This window comes from Mugil cephalus, chromosome 12, assembly GCF_022458985.1.
Source record: "Mugil cephalus isolate CIBA_MC_2020 chromosome 12, CIBA_Mcephalus_1.1, whole genome shotgun sequence".
Taxonomy (NCBI): domain Eukaryota; kingdom Metazoa; phylum Chordata; class Actinopteri; order Mugiliformes; family Mugilidae; genus Mugil; species Mugil cephalus.
Genome location: NC_061781.1, coordinates 735696 through 759808, shown reverse-complemented (window position 1 = coordinate 759808; position 24113 = coordinate 735696). Strand labels below are relative to the sequence as shown.

General features: G+C 41.0%; 1 protein-coding gene across 7 annotated transcripts in view; it reads left to right on the top strand.

Annotated features, from left to right (window-relative positions):
- The window catches only part of LOC125018276 (diacylglycerol kinase beta), a 200619-nt gene that overhangs the window by 44875 nt on the left and 131631 nt on the right, over positions 1–24113 (top strand). For 5 of the 7 annotated variants that reach the window (XM_047602081.1, XM_047602078.1, XM_047602079.1 and 2 more), the window contains 9 exons: positions 2541–2691; positions 7856–7918; positions 8189–8452; positions 11605–11757; positions 12275–12324; positions 12413–12487; positions 19458–19577; positions 23489–23606; positions 23908–23996. In XM_047602081.1, the coding sequence (XP_047458037.1) occupies positions 2541–2691; positions 7856–7918; positions 8189–8452; positions 11605–11757; positions 12275–12324; positions 12413–12487; positions 19458–19577; positions 23489–23606; positions 23908–23996 (1083 nt within the window). Of the gene's footprint in view, positions 1–1072; positions 1244–2540; positions 2692–7855; positions 7919–8188; positions 8453–11604; positions 11758–12274; positions 12325–12412; positions 12488–19457; positions 19578–23488; positions 23607–23907; positions 23997–24113 lie in introns of those variants that run through there. The other 2 variants (XM_047602083.1, XM_047602082.1) reach the window with 2 other exon arrangements.

The following is a 24113-nucleotide window of genomic DNA, read 5'->3' as shown; positions in this document are numbered from 1 at the left end:
GTCTGTATGGAGGGTAGCTAAGGGAGAGAGCATTAACAACAAAGCTGCTCAAGGAGTTTTTTTTCCATTTATTAACAACTCCATATTAAACCAGATACATTTTATTATTTTACTCCTCAATCCTGTTTACTTTATTAACAGGAAATGTTATGATATTTAAGCCACCTATAGACCAATTTCCAACCATTCTTTTATTTCTAAAATTGTAGAAAAAATTAGAATTGGACTTAGACAGACTTTAATGATCCACAAAGGAAATTAATTGATCATAGTAGCTTAATTGACACAAAGAGATGAGCTGTCATACAGCTGGATAGAATAAGGAATAAAGGAAGTTCTGTAGCATTCACTATGGCAGCAGAGACAAATGACTCCCACTCCCTACCGATCACATGTCCAGCCTTTCGGATCAATTTGTTGATCCTACTGATGTCTTTTTTGCTGGTACTACTTCTGCAACAAGTCACAGCAAGGAACAGGGCACTCGCAACAACAGACTGGTAGAAAGACTCTAGTAACTTACTGCACACATAGAAAGACCTGCGCTTCCTCAGACAGTGAAGTCTCCTCAGGCCCTTCTCGTACACAGCACTGTCCTGCCAGATCTTAGTGCTGCATTTGACAGTAATGATCACAATAAATAAAAAAAAGATGAACAACCTCTGTGGAGCAAGGTATCAGGAGCAGAAAAGAGAAAGATGGTAGTGGAGGAGATTCGTAGGCAAGAGGAAGCAGTAAGATGTACTAAGGCGGTGTCACAGGCTAAGCAAGGACAGTGAGTGAACTGCAAGAGTGTAGAGAGAGGGAAGTTGAAGTGGAGAGAGCTGTGGAGCATAGAGGCTGGCAGAATTTAATTTATGATACAGGTTATTTATGATGTGGTGCCATCTCCCCAGAACTTAACCAGTGGTTGCAGGGTTAGTCTCTCCCAAGTGCGATATACGGGCAAGGGAGAGAACAGAGGGTTGCAGTAAACAACATGTCCCTGGCAGCAGAGCAAGTGAGTGGCTGCGACTTTTTTTTTTTTTTGAAAAATGTGCCTGAAAGAGTGGCTGCATGTCGCCAGTAGCTCTGTGAAGAATAACCATTTTCGGTTATTGGCGGAAGCAGCCGTTGTGTCCGTTGGTGTGTTCCTGTGATCAGCTGCTAGCTCAGTCTGTGTCCCCTGAGCTGCCCGGAGTGAGGCCTGAGAGTCCCGCTTAACTTCAGGGGTGGTGCTGGAGGAGCAGAGAAGGAAGTTCAGGTCAGCAGTGCCGTCTGTATTCACGGGGAACGTGGGGTCTTTGGTGGTGGAATGGATGGACTGTGTGCACTTGATGGGACCCAGAGGGAGTGTGTCATGAGAAGAGCTTTGGAGAGCTTTGCTCTTCCTAGACTTCCTAGAGACCTGTATCTTTATACTTTTACCCAAACAAAACAGCAGGTTGTATTTGTTCCTAAATACCTCAGAGATTATCTTTGGTTTCTTTGCATGTCATTACCTTGGCAGTCCAGTATGACTGAAAAAAGTTTGTGTTATATTTGATGAGGATATGTCCTTAGTTTGTACATAAAGCAAGTGAGTGTAGGACTTCTCCTCCCCTCTCTCTCTTCCCTTTTGCACCCCCCCCCACCCCACCCCCCGCTTCTCCATCTTATTGTGAGTGTCTCTGGCCTGCAGTTGTGTTTCTGACTTCTGGAGCTCCATACTACAGAGATCCTCCAGTGTCCTACCTACCCGAATGAATAATTCTCCAACCTGCCTGTGATTCCTCTGTCATATAATATCATTATCATATATTTGTATCATCATCAGATTCTTCATGTACTCTTTAGTCAAATGTATGTATCCATGATGGATGTATGTTTATCTTATTCCCCCTGTTGTTCTCTTCTCTCCCTTTTCTGTCTCTACCCGGTTGGCCTTCTACAGATGGGTCCCTACATATGAGCTGGGTTCTGCTCAAGGTTTCTTTCTGTTAAAAGGGAGATTTTCCCATGCCCATGTTGTTTTCTAAATGCATTGCCTCACAAGTTGTATTGTACTCTCCCTTGTCTTTGCACACTTTGCACTTTACGTACTGTTTTTGAATTGCCTGGATAAGTTTGCACATATGCACTTCATACATGATAGTATAGTAATATAGTCCTATGTCTTAATCTAGCTCTATAGTCCCAGAAAAACATCTTCTCAAGAAAGAAAGAAAGACGCACATTAGATCAAACATTCCAGTGGAATTTAAAACAGATACACACAGAACAAATTCACTGAACAAATCAAGAAAAGTTCCTGAAGGTAAAAGGTTTAAACATAATAAGTTCAAACTCAATACGTTTATTCTGAGTGCTGCAGGAGTCTTGACCTTTCTACAGTTTGTTGTAGTTGAAGTTGCAGGAGGGACTTAATGTTTTAATGTTTTCTTCTTAGCTTTAGCCAGGTTTTTATCAGGATGCAGATTCCAGCGCCTTCCAGCAACTCTCCAGATCAGCTCTGCAGACCTACATTCCTGAGTCTTCCTCAGTGGACTCCTAACCTCTGTGCTCTGTGCTCTTACCTGCAGCCCATCGACTACGAGGGCTTCCAGCTCTTCATGGCCACGTACCTAGAGAATGACATCCCAGAGGAGCTGTGCCAGCATCTCTTCACCTCCTTCAAGAGCAAGACAGAAGGCTGCTCTCCAGACCAGTCCCGAGCAGGAACCAGTTTACTGGGTAGGCAGCATCTTTGGTAGATGTACACCAAGAATGAGGTCAGCATGTATGGATGGGTTGACAGATTACCAGACTTCTTCTTTCAGATACTTCATTATTACATCACACGGCCAGCAGTATTCAGACCCTTTGCTGTGACACTTTTCCACATGGTTATGAAACGGCTGCTGAAGGAATGTTAACCCACTCTCCTATATATATATATATATGTGTGTGTGTGTGTGTGTGTGTGTGTGTATGTGTGTGTGTGTGCGTATGTGTGTGTGTGTGCATATGTGTGTGTGTGTATGTATATATATATGTGTCTATATATATATATGTATGTGTGTATATATGTGTGTGTATATATATATATATATATATATATATATGTGTATGTATATATGTATATATATATATATATGTGTATGTATATATGTGTATATATGTGTGTGTATATGTATATGTGTGTGTATATATATATATGTGTTAATTTCAAATTATATGTCATGAGACTCAAGTGTCGTTCATTTCCTGGTTCAGTTTAAATAAATCAACAATTTGCCTCAGTCTGATCTTCACAACGTATGTTTGGTGAGGTGTGTGCTGACTGCCTCTTTGATCCTCTTGTCTCTTGGTAAAGGAGTTTGTATTTAAACCCTCGCCACATCACCAGAATTGGGTATAAATGCACAAATGCCTCTGTGTTGCTGTAGGTTGTTTATGTTCAGCATGCTCTTTCCATGTGAAGGCTGTGTGGGCTCAGCTGCCAGGATCTGCTGCTCACAGCTGAGGAGACAGATGGACATGGCCTGAACTACAAATCTATTTCTGTGGCATGAAGCTTGAAAAAACTAAGAGGCAACAAATGGTTAGAGGCTTAATGTGAGTGTATGTCAGCGTGTTTCAGATAGATTAGTTTGAGATGTTTCCTCTTCTATTGGTCTTAATTATCTGATAAATATCATTAGTCATACCCTCTGCACGTATGCTTCTAGTTTGCCTCTTTAAAATTTAAAAACACTATGCACAAGTCCAAATGAAAAGTGTTTTTACCTCAATTAACTGATGACTGTATCTGCTCTCCACCTGTTCTTCTTCTGCATCAAAATGACTCAAAACTTACTACTTATTATATATACTTATTTATTCAGGAAAAATATACCAATATTACATATCAGAGAGGTGCTACTCTAGGATCATAAACTAGAAAATTCCCTCAGGGAAATTTTGAAAGGGCCACAGGGGCTACTGCCAGGGGTACCATTTCTGTCAAAATGGGAATCAATCCCACGACAAGAGCAAGGGTAGTGTTGTAACATAAATGTATGGGAGACAGGGGTCAGCAGTATTAACAGCCGAGATATCAGAGTCCCTGATTAATGAATTGGTCTCAGCTGTGGCTCTGGCCTGGCCTGGCCTGAGGATCAGAGGTTGCCATAGCAACTTGAGGTGGGCTTACTGTGACAAAATGGCAGCTCCCGTCAGAAAACATGCACAGCGTGGGCGTTGTAAGAACTTCCTGAAGACTTTGACATGTTATTTGTCTTTCTAGAGTAAATATTTTGGAGACATATTCAAGTTTGAAACAGGGGTCCCTTCTGCTTCTCTCAGAAAATCTTTGCATTAGAGTCAATGGAGAGCAGAGATGTGACTGCACTCAGAGGATCACAACTTAAATTCTGTAAGTCTCACTGCTTTGACAAGCACATTGTGAGAGACCGAACAAGTTTCACTACAACTGTGGATAAAATCCTGTGTGTAGAGCGTAAATTGTGGCCAGAGGAAGCGTGGAAAGAGAAAGTTTCAGACAATTTCAGACAACTTCCTCCACTCTAACTGATGATCACCCACTCTAGCACCAACATTCCGCGCAATACATTATAATAGACTTAGACTTAGATAGACTTTAATGATCCACAAGGGAAATTAATTGATCATAGTAGCTTAATTGACACAAAAAGATGAGCTGTTATACAGCTGGATAGAATAAGGAATAAAGGAAGTTCTGAAGCGTCCACTATGGCAGTGGAGCTGAATCATTCTGCTGGAGAATGAGCTCCTCTGACCCTCAAATCATTAAAGTCGTTGAGGCCAGATGGGATGGGCTTCTTTTGCACCGGTAAAATGCAGGATGTTTTCCATGCACAGGTATTCTTTCCAACTTCAGACTCAGGTTAAACAAGAAGTGCAGGATGCCAGTCAGCTGGAAAGTGCAGGTCTTCAGGACCTGGGGGTTTACATGGTCCGGGCCTATAGATTTGCCTTGCTTAACTTTCTCCAGCTGTGCCTCTGGGTGTTTGGACTGTTGCCTGGCAACAGTGGCGTGGATCGCGTCACATGCTGTTGCCATGGCAGCTGAAGGAGGGATGTAAACTCCGATAAAGATGACATAGGTGAATTCTCTCAATAAATTATACGGACGCATTCCCACAGCTAAAAGTTCAATGTCCGGTGTACAGACACACTCCTTCACAGTTATATGAGTGGAACTTCACCATCTCTTATTCACAAAAACAGCAATCCGGCCAGCATTCTTCTTGCCGGTCAGGAGCGCATCTCTATCCGCCCGTACAGACTTAGACTTGGACTTAGACAGACTTTAATGATCCACAAACTAAATTCAAATGGAGCATGTCCGCCTGTAGAGTCTGAATCCGGGCACAGATGCACGGTAGTCCCACAAACCAGATCTCCAAAGTACTTCTCATGACACACTCTCTCTGGGTCCCATCAAGTGCACACAGTCCATTGATCCTGCTGCTGAAGACCTCAAAATCCCCTTGAGGACAGACGGCACCGCTGACCCGAAGCTCCTTCTCGTTTCTCCACCGCCAACTCCAGCCTGGCATCCCCAACAACAGCTGATCCGCAGAACTCCACAACCAACAACACAGCTAAAAAACACAAAGTCCAGAGAAAAACAAAATAAAAACAGCACAAAAAGACAAAAACAACCAAAACCCATTTTGATTGGTTCAAGGCACAGAAAAAATAACAAGTCAGACAAAAAACAATCATTAACACACTAAGAATAACCTAAAAAGGATATTCTTCACGGAGCTATTGGCGACATGCAGCCACTCTTTTAGGCGTGTAGCACCCTAAAATGTAATTATTTCCTGAAAATGTAATAAAATTCGCACTTAACTCGATCAAAAATGTTGTAAAACTCAATAATATTATACTTAACCAATAATGTAATAAAATATCTTGACTGATGTTGTAATAACGTTTTTACCGATAATGTTGTATTACAATATTGGGAATTTATTACATTTTCAGGAGTTTTTTTTTTTTCAAAACTGATAATGTAATATTTGACATATAGTGTATACATAAGCATTCATAACACCTGCATACACATTACATGACACCTGATATTAACATAGGCCCACGACTTCAGAAACCCTGTATAAACCCCAAAAATAACCATATCAGTTGCCATCAAGTTTTGTCATTTTGATGCTGACTGTCAGTATGACAGTATGTCAGCTGACCACTATATCACTTGACACAGAGTAAGATCTCAATTTGACCTTGGAAGTGATATAATAACCATTTATGAGTGGATATGTTGACCTATGTTAATGTCAGGGGTCATGTAATGTGTATGCAGGTGTTAAGAATGCTTATGTATACTCTCTTCAAATGAAGTGCTACTGAAAGTTGTTTTGTTGGTTTGTGGTTGTTTTCATGAGGTAGTGATTTGTTGGAAATCTATGGAGTGAAGAGGTTAGTTTAGGGAAGAGTTACCTGGGGTCTCCAGTGTTGCTCAGAAGCTTATCTGAGCTAGAATTCTGGTCTAGTCCATCACCCACTCGGTAGGACCAGGATGCAGTTGCATGTGCCTGAGTATTTTCACATATGCATATGGCTGTACGGTACTCAAGGTCTGCAATTTAACTCAGTAGTCATTCTGTCATTTCAAATGTTCAAGTGTATATAGTAACATTCTTAATTTCTCAAAACACAAAATGTAGAACTCTGGACTGAAAATGAACATATATATTACACTATCTGTCAAATATTACATTATCAGTTTTGGAATAAAAAAAAAACTCCAGAAATTGTATTAAATTCCCAATGTAATAATACATTACAATACTTTTATTACATTATTGGTGAAGTTATTACATTATTGGGTTTTATTACATTTTCAGGAAATTATTACATTTTAGGGATGCATTCCCCCCCCCCCAAAAAAAAAAAAAAAAAAATATATATATATATATATATATATATGTATATGTATATATGTATATGTATGTATATGTATATGTATATATGTATATGTATATGTGTATGTATATATGTGTATATATATATATATGTATATGTATATATATTGAAGCACTATGGTCAGGGAAGTCTGCATGCAGCCAGGTCTCCATAAAAAACACAAAATACTACTGACTACATATTTCCTCTGGGTTCTTAGAAGTACACACAGTTCGTCCATCTTATTAGCAAGAGACCTCAAGTTCCCCATTTCCACAACGCGCTTGTGGAAATGTGTGTTGGCAACCGACAAAGTAGCTTTCTGAGGAGCTCAGAAAAAGAGTTGTTGTCTCAAAAGAGTTTAGAATCCACAGACGGATTGAGAACAAATGGAGGAGACTTAAGACTTGAGACAACTGTTCTCCACAGGAGTGGTCCACCAAAAAATCAGTCCATAATAGTCAGAGAGGTCCCAAAGGAACACAGGGGAACTTCTAAGCAGCTATACACCTCTCTCACATTGGCTAATGCATGAATAACTGAATGCATAATTACACTTCCTTTCTTCCTCAGATGTTTTTAAGTATTTTATGCAGAAATGTGGAAAACTCTGAAGGACAGAGAAAGTTTTATGCTTCTAGTTTTCTCTGTGTTCTGAATTGAAAACCTTTGACCTGAAGCTGATAGTGAAGCTCTTGTTCATGGTGTGTTCATGCAGATCAATCCTGCACTGCCACCTAGCGGTGACATGGCAGGAAGCAGTCTGGATGAAACTGGTTAATGTGCTTAATTAATATGTTTAGTTCTTAGTTTTGTTTAGTTAGACTCACATGCATCTAGTGACAGACGGGGACTGCAGATTAGGAATAAATAAATACGAATATTTCTTTCTAAAAATTGTTCTCTTCATTGTTGCTGCCTCTGCTGCTGTCTTTCTCCTCCTCCCATGACTGACTGACTGCAGACGCCCGATCCATTGATGCAGGCATCTCTATTCAGACCGAAGTGGCTTGTGCTCCTATTACAGGTACCAGAACAGGCCCCTGACACCTTGCATTTGGAGGTGGTCTTAGTGGGACCTGAGTGTTGTTGGCCTCTAAGCTCCTGCTGCCCTTGTGGTTATGTGCTCTTGTTGTGTTGATGTGAGTTGATGATCATGCTTTGTGAACTGGTACTCTTCCTGTCCCTCCATGCTTGTTATTGTTCTTGAGTTTGACAGTACTTTTTATTTCTTATAAAGCATTCTTTCTTTTCTCTTCTATTTGTCTACTGTCCTGTTTCGGTGTCGAACCCTTAGGGATGAACGGGAAGAGCATTCTGTCTGCGATGGGCCGGCACACCCCAGAGCACTCCATTGTGATGAGCACAGTGGGTTCAGGAGCCACCAACTCCCCTTGTTCATCCCGCTCCTCCTCGCAGCGTTCGGGGACAGGGACCAACATGCCCGGGGCTCCCCACAGATCTCCCTGCACCCAGGTCAAAGCCTCCGAGTGCAGCAGCAATGTCCTGATGCCCAACACTGGTCCTGTCCGTTCCCCAGTGTCTGAGAAGCTTTCACCGGGTGAGGAGGACTGTTTTACTCTGTTAGCTTGACAAGTTGAAAAACAATCAGAAAAATTATCAATGATATTGACAGACTCGAAATGCTGAAAGATCGTTTAATAATAAAATGAGTGCCGTCAGCTCAGCGGCCACATCCTGCCAAAATTGAGCAACAGGGGGGCACTCCCACACCATGTGGAGGAATGTGCCAGGGGTTCTCAATGCACACAGGGTGCATGAGGGATCATTGAACTTTCATAAGATGTAGCCTACGAGGGGTCAGGTAGGTCCAGTCAGGATTTCGAGAGGCGAGTTTGATATTGACCCGCAACTTGTCCCAATCAAGATCCTGATCCAGACTGGGGACATCGCCCCTTCATATCCTGTCTACTGGGAGCGTTTTGTAGGTAGCCTCAAGCAAGTATAAGTATTGAGTGGATACCATTCCCCTCGCAGCTCTTTTAGTAACAATCAACTCATGAAGTGGATGCGTAGGCAGCAGGTGCTGCCAAGGTAACCTGTGTGCTTTAAGGGCTGCGTTCAACTCATGAAGAGCGTAAACCATCCAAATCGAAAATATCACCCAAAAACTGTATCCCTCCCTTTTCCCACAGGTCTCCCCCAATCAGTAAACCTTTATTATTAAAAATTAGACACTGCCATCTGCAAGATATATCACAAATCCTTTCCACTGAGCGCCAGACCGGGATCAGATGAGTCACGATGGGGCCGCAACGTAATTGACTTTGCCATACAGAGATATTTGCAAATAAAACGTCTGCCAATGCCCCCGGTGCACCATTCTTTCTTCCATTGTATGGCAAGAAACTGCTGCCTGAGAGTCGAACCATGAGACAAGGGGTCTAAGAGTGAAAGACCAGTGGTAAAGTTTAAAGTTGGGCACTGCTAATCCCCCATCTAACCTGCGCTGGACAGTGGCAGATCTAAGAAGCTTACCTCAGTATCCAGCAGGCGGAGAGAGGGGAACCATTGAGCTGACAAAATTTATTCTGGGCACTACATTCATTTTGACAATAGAAATACGTGCCTTTTGTGAGTTGGACAGACTGGCCCATCTTTCCAAATCACCCAAGACTGTTCAGTGTCTCAGTATAATTGTGCTTGACGATAAGATGTAGAGAGGAAAATATTTCGATGCCCAGGTATTTAAAATATGAAACTGAAGGAATATTGGAAGGCAAAGCAGAGGTCTTGACCGCTTTATTCAATAGCAGCAAAGCTGACTTTGACCAATTGATTTTGAACCCTGATAGCGCACCAGACTCATCCAACATTGATAAAAGGTGTGGTTCAGACTGCAATGGGTCTCCCAGAAAGACTAAAATGTTGTCAGCGTAAAGTGCCAGGTGGTGGTGTGTGTTATGAACAGTTATGGATTTAATACCGATAACCGGATCATCTTGGCCAAGGTTTTTATCTTTCTTCAGTAGTAAGGTTATTACAGCTATATTGACATCCCTAGAGAAAGTCCCTTTCTCTATTGAAAAGTGGATCATACTGAGAAGCAATGGACCAAGGAGGTCCCAAAAAGCTGTGTAGATTCCAAACTTTTTAAAGATGGTTTTTATAACCTGTACACTTTAACATGGCCTTGGAATTAACTCAGTGTCACCTCTGCAACAAACCTGACAAACTCAAACAATAAACTTCTACTAGTGGCCCTAACCATTGCCAAGAAAACTATCCTCATGAACTAGAAGTCCAAACACAACATAATTATTACTCTCAGTGGAAGACTCCAATCAACAGCTTGCAAGACTACCCCTCTCCATTTGGTCACCACTAATTTTTTTCTCATATAACAGTCCTTTATGATACCTGAGAGTCAATTCGACAAATTCCACTAGAAGCATCAATATCATTACATTGATATCACACTGCAGTCTACAGCACCTCATTATAATATCATATCCACAATATCATTAACTTAAAACATACCTGTAGCATCATAGTTGTTATATTATATAGATAGTATCTTTACTAATGAACTATAGTATTACATTGTTCAATTTAATTCAATGCAGTTCAATTTAATTCAATTAAATTCAATTCAGTTTTATTTATATAGCGCCAATAACAATACAAATTGTCTCACGATGCTTCACAAAAACCAGCCTGCAACCTCTAGAGCAAGCCTGAGGGCGATGGTGGCAAGGAAAAACTCCCTTTTAACAGGAAGAAACCTTGAGCAGAACCCAGCTCATATGGAAGGACCCATCTGCCTTTCCTTTCTTTAGTTATAACTAATTTACTGAACAATGTCTCGCTGGTATTATTATTATTATCAACTAACCCTATAGATATCAAAGGAGGGGAGGGATGACAGATGTAACTATGATGGTTATAATTATTATTATTATTATGATTATTGTTACTGTGGGCCGGAGACACCTCATGAAAATGAATAAAAATAAAATAAATAAATAAATCAGCCTCATATAAGATTTATCTTCCTCATCCCTCCTCCTCCCCCTCCACTATCCTCCATTATAGTAAATATTATCTTTATAATTTTTAACTGTTTTGCATATGTCTGTTTGTTTTGTTATGTCTTTAATTATTTACTATTGTTATTTTCTTTTTAAATAATTAATAACGGAAGCATTATATTACTTTATATATTCTTACTATAATATAATATGTAATAATAATTATTTAATTATTATTGAGCATTATCTATCATTATTTAATTGTTATTTATTATTATATTCATAATTTGCTGGTAAACCTGTCAAATTATCAAATGTAACACCATGAAAGGTCTCACACACTCATGCTAACACTTCAAATCTGTATTGTATTGTCCAATAATAATAAAAAAACTACAACTTGTAATCCTCAAGGTGCACCTACTTTGGCTGTATACTTCACAAAACTTTCTTCAACAGAAATGTTTGTGAAGTATCAAGTAAATTAAATAAAATTTGATGTCATTCTGCTCTGTTTATGGCTCTGCTTTTTCTCCACCTGCTGACACCTGCTGCGGGTCAGAGCTCTCCAAAAACCTGTCAAATTAATGCTTAAATGTGTAATTTACCAGTGCTTTGCCTCATCAATTCCAAGCAGAGGAGCTGCATAAAAGAATGTGGAGGAGGAGAGTGAAGAGTGAAGCTCCGAGTAGCTTTGAATATCTGTGTTGTATGTTCACAGAGAGGAGCTGCTCAGAGAAGCGTTTGTCTCTGAGAAGGAGTCCTTCGCCCCAGAAAGGCTCCGTGGTGCTGTTGCCCCAGGTTGTCTTCCTCAAGGACATTGTCTGCTACCTGTCCCTGCTGGAGAGGGGGACTCCGGAGGACAAACTGGAGTGTAAGTAACAGAAATGTTTGTAAAAGGATAGTTCATTGAAAATCTTTTCATGTTCTTCTTTGCACTAAAACAAACGGAAACATTAGGAGTTATTCATTATTCATAGGTTCTACCATGTTACTAGTCTGGCCATTTCAGATCAAATTGACCCCTAAACTTAACTGAGTTTGGCACCCCTGACTTAGAGTGTGGTATAAATCATAAAACACACAATCCACATGTAAAGAAACATGTAGAATTGGAACAAATCTACATGCATTTTAGGCGTCTTCACCCCAGGGCTTTAGATGCTCTCCCACATCGCGTGGGCTGGTGCCACGCTTAAACCCTGTTTTTCCAGATGACTTCTTTGGAGTCTATATTGGTGCACATAGACAGCCTTAATCTCTCCTACCTGGCTGTGCACAGAGCACATGGACCTTGAAGGTAATCAAGTGAAAGTCCTGGAACAAACGCTCCAGCCTCAGCCTCCCTTCTTGAGTCATCATGGGACATCTGCTCTCTTGTTTTGTTCTAGTCATGTTCCGGCTCTATGACACGGACGGTAATGGAATCCTGGACAGTTCTGTGAGTGTCCCCTTTCCTTCTCCTACCCCTCCTCCACCTACAATATATTAGTTTAATTTGAATTTCATTTGAAATGTTTTATTTCTAGGAGCTGGACCGCATCATTAATCAGATGGTGCATGTTGCAGAGTATCTGGAGTGGGACTCGACAGAACTGAGGCCGGTGAGCAAACTCAACCTGAACGGTAATGAAGTCTAAGACACCACATTTCTTTATTCCTCCACTTAATCTCAGTTCCAGTCACACACAGGATTATTTTAGTCAATAAATATTGTATGTCATTTTCGCACAATAATAAATGGGTTATATCTTCACAACTTTTGGTCATCTGTGACACAAACACATGTGAGATTGCTACAAAAGTGTCAGAATAAAGGTATATATGTTACTGCGTGATTCACAATATCTCTGACACTTAATCTGGAACAAAGTAGCAAATATATCGTAGAAAATATAAATTTCTGTTTTCGCCAAAAACAACAAACAAACAAAAAAAAACATTATGTAAAAACCACCCCTGATATGTGGTTTAAAAGCCCAGTTCAAATCTTGAGCAGAACCCAACTCATATGGAGGGACCCATCTGCCGAAGGCCAGACGGGTAGAAAAAAGAATAGAGAAAAAAGAACAGGAGAAACAGAACACATAGAATACAATAATATAACACATAGCTGATGATCTTATGTGACAGTTTGTGAGTATAAGAGGATTCATGGGCAGGTTGGTGAATTATTCATCTAGGTAGGAGCAAGCCATGAAGACTGGGGCAGATGTAGTTTATGGAGCCCCACAGGCCTGATACACAGCACTCCAGACCATGAAGACTGGGCTGGTTGATGAGGCCACAACAGCAGATGTAGCTTGGAACTCCGCAGGTCAGATATTAAGCACTCCAGACCAGAGACCCTCACAAGAAGATGGAGGAGAGGAGAAGAGAGGAGTCTGATAGCTGGAGGCTCTACTTCTACCTCTAACAACCCAAGTAATCCATACATAGAAAGAAACCAAAACAAATAAGTTCAGAAATTAAGTTATGTATAATAATGTAAAATAACAAAGGAAAAAAGTATTGAACACACACAGAAAGGGAGGTGGAAAAGGCATGGAAAGTCAAGACACCAGCTGAAATCTATCAGTGATCAGAAAGCCATCCTGCCCCTTATCAGTGCAAATGAATATCAGCTGGTTTAGTCTAAACTGATGGCCTGTTAAAAGGTGTGTCATTACCAAGGTGTCACCCAAGGAACATCTCATGATGGGTAAAAGCAAAGAACTCTCTCAAGACCTTTGCAACCTTATTCAATTCAATTCAATTCAATTCAGTTTTATTTATCTAGCGCCAATAACAATACAAATCATCTCAAGACGCTTCAAAAGAACCAGCCTGCAACCTCCAGAGCAAGCCTGAGGGTAACGGTGGCAAGGAAAAACTCCCTTTTAACAGGAAGAAACCTTGAGCAGAACCCAGCTCATATGGAGGGACCCATCTGCCGAAGGCCAGCTGGGTAGAAACAGAGAAGATAGAGAGAAAAGAAGAGCAGGAGAAACAAGATAAACAAACTTCTGTCATAGATACATACATCTATGACATACATTATTGTTGCGAAACATTCTGATGACATTGGTTACAGAAGGATTTCTAAACTGAACATTCCAGTGAGCACTGTTGGGGCCATAATCCGGAAGTGGAAAGAATATCATTCAATCATAAACCAGACACAACCAGGTGTTCCTCACAAGATTTCAGACAATGAAGTGAAAAGAATTATCAGAAGAGTTGTCCAAGAGCCAAGGACCACTTGTGGAGAGCTTCAGAAAGACCTGGAATTGGAAGGTACAATTGTTTCAAAGAAAACTATAAGCAGTGCACTCAAAGGGCATGGCCTGTATGCACACTTGCCATGAAAGACTCCATTTCTGAAGAAAAAGTATGTTAAAGCCTGTTTAAAGTTTGCTGCACAACCAGTACTGGGAGAACATAGTCTGGTCAGATGAAACTCTTTGGATGCCGTAACACACAGTACAAAATTGAGGACAAAGTGCACTGCACATCACCCCAAAAACACCGTATCGACAGTGAAGTTTGGAGGTGCAACATCATGGTGTGGGGCTGTTTTTCTGCATATGGTACTGGCAAACGTCAGATGACAACTACATCAAGTTGCATCATGCCGACACACACCCCTGGAAGCCACACCTGATCAATCAGCGCTGTTGACACCCCGGATGAAACAAATAACACACCCTATTCGCTCACAGCCTGGTGGCAGTTTTAAAAACGTGCCTACTTCCGCATCTAGACAGACAGACAGACAGACAGAGAGAGAGATGATTTTTTCAACAGAACTTTATTAAGTCTATTCTATCACAACAATTCACAACAGAAAAACAATATATAGATTCTACAATAAATAAATCAGGCCAGTTGATTTGAGGACAAAAGTTTATTTTCCTGGACGGAGCACAGAACAACACCATAAGTCTATGTACTGCATTTCTCTGTAATAATTAAAGTTGAATATATTAATCATCTGGCATTTGTCTTTGTGAGCTTTTTTTTTACTTGAAACCAAGAATGAAGGTCTTAAGAGAGAAAACCTCCCCTGCTTTCCTGAAAAAACAGACCAACGTGGAGAAAAGAGTGATGAGGACATTCTGCAAAGCAGTGAAAAACAGTTTTTACTGCCTCAAAAAACGGACAGGTGTTTGCAGAGTTCAGAACGGATATAATAGAATTCACAGCTAGAATCCCATGTAAGAGTCTCCACTGGAGGTCCGCCATCCTCTTAGAGAGAGGAGGTTTATAAAGACTCCTCCATTCAGGCTGGACCTCCTCACTCAGGGCCAGACTGTAATCTGAAAGCAGCACACCGGCCAGCCAGGTGCACCCACCCCTGTACTCCCTCTTCTTTAGGGATAAACAGCTCCGCCTGTAGAAGCCATTGGACTCTGTCCCAGAAAAAAATCCACAAAACGAGCCTGGATCTGTGAGAGCAGGTTAGTGGGGTGGTCCACAACAGCCAGTCTGTGCCATAAAGTAGAGGATACTAGATTGTTAATAAGGGTCCTGCCTCTAAATGACATGCAAGGCTCCAGTCTGCCCTCAATGAGCTCCAAAACTCCCTCCTAGTTTTCTTTAAAAATTGAGTCTCAAAGCTAGAGTCTTCGACAGGACCTTATAATCCCCACAGAGCAAAGAGACTGGCCTCCAGTTCTTTAGGTCCTGGAGGTCACTTTGGGAGCAGAGTGATCACAGCCCTCCTTCAGCTCTGAGGTGAAGTCCACACTCCTGAAACTCCCCTGGAACACCTCCAGCATGACCTTGCCCACCACTTGCCATACGACAGTCTTATGGAATTCGACCCTTCAATACCTGGAGCCTTACCATTAGCCAGGTTCATGAGGGCCACATGAAGGTCTTCCAAGGACAGATCAGCTGACAGCAGAGAATCCGATGATTACCCCACTTGAGGTAAGTCAGACAGAAAGGCTGACTCCAGCTCTGGATACTCCACTAACTCTTGAAAAGGTCTTTATAAAACCGCCTGGTGTACCTTCGGATCTCAGTGGCTTCAGTGAGGGACCCATCTTCAGAGTGCAGGCTGTGGATCACCTACCTCTGGCTATTCCTGCTCTCCAGGCTGAAGAAAAACTTGGAAGAGGCATCCATCATGGAGGCGTTCATGAAACATGACTGAACTAAAGCTCCCTGTGCTGTCATGCCCAACAGGTTAGCTATAGCAGCCTTTTTACCTTTAAGGACTTCAACATGTCCTTGATCTCCTGTACAGCTCAGTAAGTGCTGTACCTCAGTCTCTAGGTCCTTGCTTGGTAACGTTGCAAGTATACTGTTGACAGAATTGCTTTATGACCGTTTTTCCAAAGTCCCACCATTTCTGCACTGAGGCAAATTTGGACTTCTTCTCTCTATGTGAAACCCGTTACAAACTTAAAAGCCTCTTCTAATAGAGCTGTGTGCACTACAGGTCTTCACATTCTGGATAAAAAAGCAGCACTGTACCAAGGAGTAGCCACACACACCCACTGGGAGAATATGACAGTTTTTAAAAACACTAAAATCATGTTTGAAGCAATAGAACTGATCTAATCTAGCCAGGTGTACTGTCTACTCCTGCCATTAAAGCCCTTCCACATGTCCTTCGAATCATGTGTCTTTATTAAACATTTGAGGTGAGCAGACGAGGCAGGATGAGGCTCCAGATGATTCCTGTCCAGTGCTGGATCAGCAGTGCAGTTAAAATCACCCCCACGAATGAATACTCATCAGAAACATCACCAATAACATCACATAACACATTAAAAAATTATAATAATTCTGTCCCTGCCTAGCACAGGGGCATATACACACTGGAAAACCAACTTCACATTTTCATAAAGTGCCTTGACCATGAGAACATGTCCAGGCATGATGTGGTGCAACTCCAGAATGAGGACTGAAAGCCCTGGAGAAAAAGATTCCCACCCCAGCACTATTGGACTGTTTGTGGCCAAGGAAAACCTGCCCTGGGCACTCCTTCCTTCAGTCCCTCTCATTTTTACTTTCACTGTGAGTCTCTTGAACAAATATCACATCCAGCTTCTTTAGTTCAAACAGTTTAAACAGAAAGGCTCTCTTTGTATCAGCACATGCACTGTTAATGTTGCTCCCCATGTTAATGTTCACCATGACAAAAAGAAACACAGCAAGAACAGTAACAGAGAAAAAAAGTTAACAACTTCATGGAATGATGATTGCAGCTTTGGCTTTGGTCACCAGCTTCTTAAGTCTCTAAACCTCCTGATCACTGAACATATTTTTTTTTCCGAGTCGATTCACAGACCTGATAAAACCATTTAAATCAGGAAACAACTGCTCAGTTTTCACGGCCCTCTGACCTTTAGCCTCTGCTAAGAACCTCCTGATCTTCTCCACAGAGTAGGAGGCGATTTTTTTCCTCCTGAGAAGCAGTCAGTTCAGTGTCGTCTTCCTCATCAGAATCTTCCTGGCTTTGTGTCCCCCTGGCCTTTATCAGCGGATTTCTTTCTCTTACTGGTGTTTATGCTGAGACATCGTTCATCAATCAATCTTCCATTGACACATCACTTACCAAATAATCATTATTACTGCGCACTGCCACCTCTGGTGCCTTTTCCACTGACCTGTCACAATGTTCATTTACAACAAGCTGTTTTGCTTCTATATTTTCTGACCCATTTGTTCTACACTGTTTTATCTACACTCTGCAGACCACCTGGTGAGTTCAAACCCACCATCCAATCTTGCATGGACTGACCCGTAACTAATACTGGGTCCGAGGCACTGGCGTCCTCCGCCGGCTGCCCTGACTCCGAGAAACTGGCTTCTTTTACCGGCCACTCGGAACCCATTGCAACGGTGTTTACCCTCCTGGCCTTGGGACAAGCTCAGATGAGATTACCCTCAGCCCCACAGCCAGAACATTTCATCGTGTCAGAAGTAACAAAGACAATGTAGTTGAAACCATTGATCTTGAAATTAAGAGTCAGGTTGATGTGACTGTCAGCACCTTTGGGGATCATTTAAACTTGTCTTCTATGACAGACCACATGTTTCAGCTTGGGAGACTTACAACCCAAAAGCACCATTTTTTATAAGAGACACGATTTGTCTTGCACTTTGCGCAGATCGTCATTTTTAATGAATGGCAGGGTGTGTGAAATGGTGATCTTTTTTGCCAAGTTTGCCAGCGGATACACCGGAGTGAATGTGCCCCTAAGGAGGATGCCAGACTCGACCACCTGCTCCACTTTATACACTTCATCAAGGAAAAGCACCACAGCACTGTTCATATGAGATGCATCCTGGACTCAGGATCCTCATATGCCCTGGTCAATGAGAGAATGGCCAGCGGGATGAGTTGAAACCCTGGCCCAGAGGACCTTTATTTCTGACGGATGGAGAAGGATAACAACCATTAGGATGGAGTGACCTGACAATCACTTTGAAAACTCAAACAGTGATATTACCGTGCATCATCATGCCTGCTGGCAGTCTGGTGTTTCCTGCTGTGGTAGGACTTGATTACATCTGCTTAGCTGGCCTTTTGTTTGATGTGTCAGAGAACAGCTACTAATTCAAACCTAACTGTAAATATCCATTCTTACCAGAATCTGCTGTGATGATGAATGGCAGTGTTCTACCACAGTTGGCTTGTTCCCCTGCCAAACTTCAAGTGATCAAAGAACACATACAGGAAATGCTACAAAAGGACATTATATAGAGCCATCCACTTCTTTTTGGGTCTTGGTACCCAAAAAGAACACCCCAAAGTCAAGGTTCTGTGAGGACTACAGGAAGGTCAACGCTAGAGCTCAAACGGATGCCTACCCAACACCCAACATAAAAGAAATATTGGAATCCCTGGCTGGCGCTACCATATTGGATCTTAACAGTGGCTAATGGCAGGTACAAATGGAAAAAGACAGTTATGAACAAACTACCTTCCTCTGTCCACTGGGCCTCTAGCATTTTAAAAAAATGCGGACTAAAAAACGCCCCAGTAATGTTTCTACGGCTCACAAAGTTATTACTTGATGAGCTGCATGGAAAGATCTGTTTTGTAAGAAAAATAGTCAGTAGAAAACATGTTAAGAAGAAGATCAGTTTGTTTTATGAGTTATGAGTTTATGAGTTAGTTTGTAGCCATTGTGATGTTCTGTGAAGGTATATTTTCGTCAGTAAAAACCCTGAGAAGACACAGAGAAGTCCTGCTTCGTTTCTTATAGAAGCTGCAGTTAAGTTCCCACACCCACTTTTTGAACAGGACAAACTTATTTGGTGCTTTGGCTGTTGCTGTTTTTTTATGTTTTCTTTTGTCTTTATTTTGTCATATGTTTAATTATTCATGTTCAAAATAACATAAATTAAAAAAATAATTATAATGCCTTTGCTTGAATGCATTAGTTATTATTCATTTACCCTGTTAAACCTGTGGTATGAAACAAAAACCCTACTGACCATACTCAATAAATGAATTTTCATATTTTCCTTTCCAGTTGATGATGCATGTTTTGTTGTTTAATTTAATTTAGAGCGGTACTGCATCTTTGACTATTTAAAAATAAAACCTGTATGCTTCCCCTGTGTCTTCAGATCCTGAAGGAGATGATGGAAGAGATTGACTATGACCGAGATGGGACAGTCACTCTGGAGGAGTGGATCAGAGGAGGCCTCACCACCATCCCTTTACTGGTTCTGCTGGGCATGGACACGGTAAAGACGATGAGTTAGGTTGTATATACATATAGATAGAGACACACACTTACACACCCTCCATATTTGCACATACATACACACGTGACACAGGCACACACACACTTGGGACAATATGGTACTATGAGGTCTTTCAGATATGATGGAGCTAGGCCTTTCAAGGCCTTGTATGTAAGTAGGAGGATTTTAAATTCAATTCTAGATTTTAAAGGGAGCCAATGAAGAGAAGCTAAAACTGGGGTAATATGATATCTCTTGCTAATTCCTGTCAGTGCTCTTGCTGCAGCGTTTTGAATCAATTGGAGGCTTTTTATAGAGCTTTTTGGACAGCCAGACAGTAACGAGTTACAATAATTCAGCCTGGAAGACACAAATGCATGAACTACTTTTTCCGTATCACTCTGAGAAACTTTTTTTTTTTTAATTATGTTTTTGGGCTTTAATGGACAGGAAAGTGGAAAGTGACAGGAAATGGAGAGTCAGAAAGGGGGGAACGACATGCAGGAAAGGCCGCTTGTTGTAGAATTTGGGATTCGCTGCCTGCGACGAGGACTGTAGCCTCAACACATGGGGAGGGTGCTCTACCCATTGAGCTAAACACCACCCCAGGATGTTCCTAATTTTGACGATATTATGAAGGTGAAAGAAAGCAGTCCTGGTCACTTGCTTTATGTGAGAATTAAAGGGCATATCGTGGTCAAATATAACACCAAGGTTTTTCACAGTAGTCTTGGAGGCCAAGGTAATGCCATCCAACAAAAGCAGGTGATTAGATAATGAATCTCTGCTATTTTAGAGCCAAATACAATTACTTCTGTTTTGTCTGAGTTTAGAAGTAGAAAACTACAGGTCATCCAAGCTTTCAGGCATGCTTGGAGTTTCATCTGGTACCATGGAAAAAAACAAACACATTATCCAAGTTACAAGACAAAAACATACATACCTATTTAAACTTATTATTTGTCACTTTAAAAGGTAGAGAGTTAAGTGGGAGTTGACAAGCAATCTTAGTGATAGACAAGAGCTCACTCTTGCCAAGATTCAGCGTGTACCCTGAAGAACTACCAAAAACTTTACGGATTCAAGATTCAAGATCACTTTATTGATAACATAGAACATAAATGTGACCAGACATAGACATAAGAATACGATATTGTAGTTCCTGTAATCTTGATCACACTTTCTCTCTGCAGTAGAATACTGCAGGGAGTTTTTCCTTGCAACCGTCGCCCTCAGGCTTGCTCTGGAGGTTGCAGGCTGGTTTTTGTGAAGCGTCTTGAGACGATTTGTATTGTTATTGGCGCTATATAAATAAAACTGAATTGAATTTAATTGAATTGTGATTAATAATGTCAAATGCAGCAATGAGATCTAGCAGGACAAGTATAGAAACAAGTCCATCGTCTGAAGCCATGAGGAGATCATTGGTAACTTTAACCAAGGCCGTTTCAGTTTCTGTTTACTATGATGAACTCTAAAACCTGACTGAAACTCTTCAAACAAACCATTCCTGTTTAAATGATCAACCAACTGATTGACAACAACCCTTTCTAAAACTTTAGAAATAAAAGGAAAGTTGGAAATTGGCCTACAGTTGGCTAAAACATCTGGGTCAAGAGTGGGTTTTTAAAGTAATGGTTTAATTACAGCAGTTTTAACTATAAGCATTGTCAAAAAGGAAAGTCTTAAGCCTGACCTTAAAAGTAGAGACGGTCTGCCTCCCAAACCCAAACTGGGGGCTGGTTCCACAGGAGAGGAGCTTGATAGCTGAAGGCTCTACCTCCCGTTCTGCTTTTTGAAACTCTAGGAACCACAAGTAAACCTGCACGTTGAGACTGTAGTGATCTGTTGGGACAATATGGTACTATGAGGTCCTGACTGGAACTTTTCAAACAAACCATTCCTGTTTAAATGATCAACCAACTGATTGACAACAACCCTTTCTAAAACTTTAGAGATAAAAGGAAGGTTGGAAATTGGCCTATAGTTGGCTAAAACATCTGGGTCAAGAGTGGGTTTTTTAAGTAATGGTTTAATTACAGTAGTTTTAAAAGACTGGGGCACATATCCTGTTAATAAAGATCATTATCTTAATCTGAGTTTATCTGGTTTAATATGGAGGTATTAATTAATGGAAAAACCTCCTTGAGCAACTTAGTCGGGATGGGGTCTAGAAGACAAGTTGATGATTTAGATGCTGTAATAAGTGAAGTGAGCTCAGGAAGATCAATTACAAAGAAAGAATCCAAATACTGACTAGGTCCTACACAGGTTTCCAATGCCACTGTACTTACATCTTTGACAGCTGGAAGGATGCTATGAATTTGATCTCTAATGCCAACAATTTTATCAGTGAAGAAGCTCATGAAGTCATTACTGCTGAGGTCTGAAGGAATAGATGGCTCAACAGAGCTGTGACTCTTTGCCAGCCTGGCTACAGTACTGAAAAGAAATCTGGGGTTGTTCTTGTTTCCGTCTATTAATGAAGAATAATATGCTGTTCTACTCTTACGGAGAGTTTTTTTTTAATAAGTTGTTAAACTATCTTTCCAGGCTATGTGAGCTTTTTCAGAACTAGTGGAATGCCAAATTCTTTCCAGCTTTCAAACTGCCTGCTTTGAACTACGCAACTGTGAATTATACCATGGAGCTACCCTCCTCCGATTTATGACCTTCTTTTTAAGAGGAGCAACTAGATTTAGAGTTGTACTAAGCGATGCTGTTGTGCTGTCAACAAAATTATTTATTTGTGATGGAGTTAGATTGTGGTTGTTGTCATCCACACCACTGATATAAGACACTGGGGTAAATACTGAAGGAATTAATTCCTTATATCCAGTGACAGCATCATTAGGTAAGTGTCTACCATAACGATATGTCTTTCCAATTTCAGTGTAATCTCTTATAGTAAATCCAAATGTCATGAGGAAAGGATCAGACAAAATAGGGTTATGAGAATATACTGTCAGACCTTCAATTTCTATGCCATAAGTTAGTACAAGATCTCAAGTGTGATTGAAACAGTGAGTTGAACCATTTACATTCTGAGAAAAGCCAATTGAGTCTAGTAATGACATAATTGAAGAGCTAAGACTGTCACTGCCAACATCAACATGGATGTTAAAGTCACCTACTATAGTGACTTTATCTGTTCTAAGCACTAAATCACATAGAAACTCAGAGAATTCAGCTAAAAATTCTGAGTAAGGAGTAGGTGGGCCATACACCACAACAAAGAAAATAGTTTTTTGTGTTTTCCTGTCTGGATGAGCAAGACTAAGAGTAAGGGTCTGTTGTGTCTCTAAAACAGTTTTGACTCATCACAGAATGGACATGGACCTTCTGAGGGTGTCATGACGTGTCTGGCAGATTGTTGTTTGCGGGGCCCTTATGGGTTGAAAGGACCCTCCCCTCAACCCAGGGCCCCACAAACAACAATGTTTGATCCTCTGTGGATCATCCCACAAATTATTTATCAGCATGGATCCAGTGAATTTGGAGTACTGTTCTTCATGTTTTTTGTGCTTAATGGAGGTGTGTGTCTGTGTCATGCTGCATCCTGCTGCCATCAAGGAGTGTCATTACTATGGAGTTGGGGTGCCTGGTCTGGTCTGGTTGACGTGGGTGGTACATGCAGAACACTGCAACACACTTATCCCAAAATGGTCAATGTTGTTTACTTCTCCTGTCAGTGGTCTGATGTTGTGACTGATTGTTGTAAATGAAAAGCAAGCTTAAATAAATTCCTTTGAAAATGCACCTAAACAATATTCTTGTTAGAGTTTCCCTTCACTTGTTGTTTTCTTTCTTTTCCTCTTCAACTTAAGCCAGTCTTTAATCTGCAACATCAGATAAATCTTTTTAAGATGAACCTTCTAAAACTTAGTGTTTAATTTTCTGTCCTCTCTTAGAACGTGCAGGAAGATGGGCAGCACGTTTGGCGTCTGAAGCACTTCAACAAACCAGCCTTCTGTAACTACTGCCATACCATGCTGCTGGGAGTCCGCAAGCAGGGCCTCTGCTGCTCCAGTGAGTATTCATTCAGACATTATCTCATCATCTGCTCCTCCATCTTTATCTGAGAAGTAGTTTGTTGAGTCTGAGTGCATCTGAGTCAGTTCTGTTTTCAATTAAACGCCCACATGGCCACCATTAAAAAAACAAAAAAACAAAACAAAACAAAAAAGAGACACATTGACAATGCAATTATGTATAATTTCATCAGTGAGGGAATTCTCTCACTGCTGATGAATGGGCATCTTCACTCGCTGAGACGTAGCTGAATTCTGTTCCTGTGGTTTTAGTCTCATCTCTTGTTGTTTTCCTTCAGTATGCAAATACACGGTACATGAACGCTGTGTATCCAAAGACATCGCCGCCTGCATCAGCACCTACGCCAAGTCACGCAGACACACCAGTGTAAGTATGTCAAGGGTCTCAGTCAGCTAGATGTTTTAATACTATTTTGATTCAGATCAGAGTGTAATTGGAAAAAAATAAAAACCTTACTCCTTCACTAAATCAAAACAAATGAAA